Below are 5,819 nucleotides of genomic sequence, written 5' to 3'. Positions count from 1 at the left end.
AGTTACAGACAAGCCAGAATTTTATAATTTTAATGCCTCATATACAATGTCAGCTTAACTTACTCAAAAAGTTAAAAAAAATAAACAATGGGAGTTGGGCATTGGGGAACAAGAGTTAAGGATAGAAGTTGCATATGGGGGGGTCAAAGGCTGTGTGTTAGAGGACAAGAACATCTGTGCAGATGTGGGATTTGGGAGCCATGTATTTGTTTCAGAGTCCTGTCAGGAATCAATATGGCTTGTGGTAGACTTAAGGTTTATTATTATGTGTATGAAAGCGATGCAGGTGCCTGCTAAAGCAGTTGGATCTCCACAAGCTGGCGCTACATGCAGTTATGAACATGTGGGTGGGTGTTCTCCATTGCTGAGCAGCCTACCATAGATTTGGGAGCCAAAATGGGTAGTAGCAAAAACCATCTATGCCTGCACTCAGGCCGCATGCAGATGACGGCGACTTCAAGTTCAAGACCAGCCTGCTTCACTGTATTACAGTATTTATAGCGGGACCGACCCAGTCTCCAAAACTAAGTTGGCAGCCGAGGCGGGCAGTTGGGGCGTGGTGGTGGGTTAAAAGTTAAAGGTCAGAGGTCAGAGGCTCACTCTGAGGCAGCGGTTGCAAAAGGAGCGCACCGGCGGTTGGGCGGAGGAGCCCGAAGGACACGCCCCCTCCTCCCCGCGCTCCGCCGGCCCCGCCCAGTCCCGCTGCGGGCTCCGAGGCGAGCGCGCCGAGCACTGGGAGCGAGCGGCTTGGGGGATCCCGCCGGGCTCGCGCGGCGCCTCCGCTCCCCCTCCCCTCGGCCCTCGGGCCGCGCGGCCTGCGCCGCTCCGGGAAGATGGCGCTGCACTTTCAGGTCAGTGCGCCGGCCTGTGGGCCTGGAGCGCCGGCGGTGGGAGCTCCAGGCCGCCATCCCGTGCTCAGTCCCTTGCCCGGGTACGGTGTGGGGCGGGCGCAGAGGAGCGGGCTACGCTCGGCCGCGGAGTACGCTCCGGTTGGCGCGGCTGCAACGGCGTCCCGGCAGGTGGGAGCCGGGGCGGAGGGGCCGCCGTCCGGTCCTGACGTCCAGCCCGCGGTCGTTGCTCGCTCCGGGAGCCTGAGCTCGGAGGCCGGGACGGCGGGAGCCAGGCAGCAGGGCCAAAGGACTGTCATTGGCCGGAGGCGGGCGGGTCGGGGCGCGGCGCGACCGGGAGCGCGCAGCCTCATTGGTGGAGCCTCGGGGCTGGGCGCCGGCTACGCCGGAGGGATGCGGGTCTGTCCGGTGGCTCCCGCACTCTGCTGGTCGTCATCCCACAGAAGTGTACTGAGCCTCTCCGCTGTGTGTCTCCTGTGGCCGAACGTTCTCGGGATGCAGGGCGACGTCAGCTACCACCCTTGTCCTTTTAGCGCGCGCGGTAATTGCTGCACACGTGAAGACTGTTATGGTAGAATTAGTCACGGGATATCGCGGGAGCACAGGAAGAGGGCAGTCAATCCCTAGGAGGAGCGGAGCCTCCACTTGTTACTGGGTTCCTACTGATGGTACATAAGCCTCTGGGCAGACTCGCTGCCTTGTACTCTCAGGGACGTGAGACTCTAGCGGGAATTGTAGGAACTGTATGTAGATACCCAGGTAATGAGCAAAGAAAGACTACAGACTAAAGACGGTGTGGGCAAAGCAGAGAATTGTGGAAGACCGTTGCATACTGTGAAAATCTGCTCTTGCATCCTAAGATTGATTTGAAAAGTTGTGGATGCCAGGAGACCTTAGAGAAGTAGGCAGGATCTTGGTGACAGTGCATCTGAATGCCACTTTCCCCTTGTAGATTTACATGGATCCGAAGGTTCCCATGGACTTAGTGCTTTATTACTTCTAAAGTAATTTAGGACCAGGAAATAGACCCACATTTGTTGTCTTCTTTACTTACCATTATCTTCTTACTTACCGTTTTGTTTTGTTTTTAAGGGTTCCCCAGCTCGGAATTAGCTATTTGTTATCATTTTAGTAAATAGATGTCTTGTGCAGGAATTTTGCAGGAAGAATCTCACAGTGATTACTTACTGTGAATCGGAAATAGATAATCAGATGTTCATAGTGCAGGTGTAAGTCTTGAGTAAATCAGAAGGCATAGAAGAACTTTGGAACCTTTTTGGACTTGGAAAGATGATGCCTGGTAAATCGCCAAGCTCTGCAAACTGCCTTCATCCTCAAGTGCAATATTAGACAAATGAGATGTTGGTGCCCAAACTGGTCGTATCATTCCCGGAAATATACACTAAGGTGACATTTTTAAGGCATTGTTTCAGTGTTTTCTTCACACTTGGTAATTATGTAGCTTGATGATATAACTGTCCACAGGGCAGTGCTGTGTGTGTAGACTGCCAGTTCCATGCTTTTACCCTTAAGTCCGCGCCTTGGTTTCCTAGAAGGCAGAGGAAGATATCATTCCTAGAGATTCAGTCACAACCATCCTAGTTAGGGAGCAGTAAGAAACAGGTCTGGATTATCTTTTCGGAGGCATTCTAAGTGGAGGAACAGAATGAGGAAAGATAGAATAGTATTATGACAATGATGTTGGTAAAAAGCTTAGTGTTTTAGGATGTCATCTTAGGACTCTTGCGTGTTTTGCTCGATGAATGGTTCTGGAATCAAAGACTGTTAGTGATGATTTAGCCCCCCTCGGGCTGGGTGATCTAGATGTGACTGAAAAATACACACAATGGTATTGTGAAGAAGAGTGATTTGGGAAAGGTAGGTGTCAGTGTGAAGTGTGGCAGTCACTGGATTACTTTCCTCTTTAGTCTTCACCTCACATTTGCTTCAGATGTTTTCTATCTGTAGTTTCAGTAGTGAGTCTGGGGAAGCCTTGATTGCTGTGAGTGTCAGATTCTAAAGCTTGTGCCAACTCCACTGGACAAGTGACTTTTCCAAAGATGCGTCTTTTAAGACCACTCATTCCTAAGCAGCCTCTGGAGAGACCTAGGGCACTGGAGGCCACATTAGAAGATTTTACTTAGTCCCTCTGACGTTTACAGAGAAACAGTTAATAGAACTGTCCAAGTAAATTGGGTTGAACCTGGAGTTGGCCAGACTGGGGTGAGAGACAGTTCATAAAACTTCTTCTGGCACCAACAGCCGATTGAGGGATCTCCCACAGTCATCTAAGGGTCTGACAGTTCATCAGACGCTATCAAATTGTGCCAGGCATGGTGGTGCACACCTTTAGTCCCAGCACCCTGGAGGCTGAGACCAGTTGGTCTCGATTTCTGATACAAAGCAAGTTCCAGGACGGAGCAAGGTTTCCATAGAGAAACCCTGTCTCAGAAAAAACAAAACAAAGCACACAAAAAAACTATCAAATGTATAATTGTGAGTTATTATAGGGAAAAATACAGATTAAAATTGATTAAAGGGAGGATAATCTTAATCTATGAAGGTTCTAAAATGTAGCTTCTCTTTGCTCTCCTGGCTTCCATATGTGTGTACCACTGCAAGATTGGAAGTTTAACCACTCTTTAGTACCTGCAGTATTTATTGAGGCTTCGTTACTTAGACATGATTGATAGTTTCTGCTTCCACTCATAATCATGACCCAAAAATCATTATTAAAACCCTGAATCTGTGACTATCAGGTGTGGTCAGTGCTTGTCCTAAACAAAAAACAAAGCAAAAACAAAGCAAAAAAACCCCAAAAACAAAAAACAAAACTGTCAGCTGGGTGGTGGTGGTGCACGCCTTTAATCCCAGCACTTGTGGGGCAGAGGCAGGTGGATTTCTGAGTTCGAGGCCAGCCTGGTCTACAGACTGAGTTCCAGGACAGCCAGGGCTATACAGAGAAACCCTGTCTCAGAAAAAGAGTTGCCTTGGTCATGGTGTCTCTTGTCACGGCAGTAAAGCTAAGACACTTGGTGCAAAATTACTTTAGTTTTACATTGTGGAAATTTGTCATTTGATACTCTTTAACATGGTTATGTTGTAAATCATTTTACTTTACTATGCATTTCTCACTGTATGCTTTTTGCTAGTGGCATTACATACTGTTTATTTTAGATTTATATTACAGAAATGATGAAGACAAGCAACTTTGAACAATTTTTAAAAATTGTCTTGTTTTATACTGTGTGCACACACTGTGGTGCTGTGTGGAGGTTATTTACAACTTTATTGAGTAGGTTTTTCTTTCTCTTACATGGGTTCCACCACCTGCTGGGCCATGATTTTCTTGTTTGAGTATAAAATGGATTAGTAACAGCAGCATGTTGTTGGCTCAGGGGTTTCTTTCTTTCTTTTTTTTTTTTGTGTGGTTTTTTTTTTTTTTTTTTTTTTTTTTTTTGGACAGGGTTTCTCTGTACAGCCCTGGCTGTCTTGGAACTCACTTTGTAGACCAGGCTGGCCTCAAACTCAGAAATTTGCCTGCCTCTGCCTCCCAAGTCCTGGGATTAAAGGCGTGGGCCACCACGCCTGGCGGCTCAGGGATTTCTAATGCACAGTGCAGTGGTGGTTCAATAAAGTTTGCAAAAGTATTGAGAGCCCTAAAGTTGAGGAGAATTGTGGCAGGTCATCAGAAGTTAACAGTGACTTAATGGAAAACAGCCACTGAAAGTGGGCCTCTTACAACTGCAGAAATTGCAGAGAACTCAGTGTGGACCATTCATGGTTGTTTAAGATTTGAAGAAAATTGGAAAGGCAAAAAAAGCACAGTAAATGGACCCTCATGACCAGGTGGGGATGCTTTTAGAGAACTGTGGATTTGTGTCTCTCTTACTCTTTTTTAAGTCATTTTGTTTTTTTAAATTTCTTTTTATAAACTTTTGTAAATTCATTTCTTGATCAGATTGTACCATGTGACAGGGAAATGTCAATTCCTGATGACCAGCTTAGTGGTTGGACAAAGGAGAAGTTCTTGTTTTTTTTTCTTTTCTTTTTTTTTTTTTTTTTCTTTTGTTTAAAGGAGAAGTTCTAAAGTACTTCCCAGAGCCAAACTTGCACCACGAGAAGGCCGCAGTCACTGTTGAGTAGTTGGCTACCTAACGCACTATCGGTTGAATCCTGCCTAGTCAAACCACTGTATCTGAGAACGGTGCTCACCAAATCCATTCCATGCACGGAAAGTTGCAGTGCCCTCAGCACTGGCCAGCATTCAGGAAGGATCCACCTCTCCAGGGCAAAACTGGACTCGCTGCACAGTCACAGCATCAGTAGTTGAATCCATTGAGCTTTGAAGGTCTCCCTCATCCACCTTGTTCATTGTATCCATTTGACCTCTTACCAATGACTACCACTTCTTCAACACCTTAACAATGTTTTAAGTAAAAACACTTCTATAATCAACAGGATGCAGAAATTGCTTTCTAAGAATTTGTTTAATTCCAAAGCATGGGACTTTACATTAAAGAGTAAATAAAGTTACTTCTCACTGGCAAAAATATGTTTATTTTTAATGGTTCCTATTTTGATTAATACAATTGTTATGATTATTTGACATTCACAATCCAAATCTCCTTTTGCGCCAGCGTAGTACTGGCTTCATCGTTGAAGGAAGAGTTAGTTCCAAGTGGCTCAGGAAGAAGCCTTCAGGGATGCTCAGCTAACAGAGAAAGGAACAGTTTATAGGAGATAAGTAACCTCAAAATGAAGACAGGCAAGAAGCTTGATGCCAGAATGCAGGCAAGAGATAGGGAGGTAATTTATCTGTAATTTATCATATATAAATATATCAAGCCAGGCGTGGTGGCGCACGCCTTTGATCCCAGCACTCGGGAGGTGGAGGCAGGTGGATTTCTGAATTCAAGGCCAGCCTGGTCTACAAAGTGAGTTCCAGGACAGCCAGGGCTACACAGAGAA

At 46.3% G+C, this 5,819-nt stretch overlaps 1 protein-coding gene across 1 annotated transcript in view; it reads left to right on the top strand.

Moving 5' to 3' along the window:
- Positions 1-781: 781 nt before the first annotated feature.
- LOC115065366 (ran-binding protein 17-like) overlaps positions 782-5,819 on the top strand; it is a 110,149-nt gene continuing 105,111 nt past the window's right edge. Inside the window, exon 1 of the mRNA XM_029546254.1 lies at positions 782-851. Coding sequence (XP_029402114.1) covers positions 834-851 — 18 coding nt within the window. The 5' untranslated portion in view covers positions 782-833. The remainder of the gene's footprint in view (positions 852-5,819) is intronic.

This window comes from Mus pahari, chromosome 14 (genome assembly GCF_900095145.1).
Source record: "Mus pahari chromosome 14, PAHARI_EIJ_v1.1, whole genome shotgun sequence".
Taxonomy (NCBI): Eukaryota; Metazoa; Chordata; class Mammalia; order Rodentia; family Muridae; genus Mus; species Mus pahari.
The sequence above is the reverse complement of the archived record's forward strand: the minus strand, read 5'-3'. Positions and strand labels throughout refer to the sequence as shown.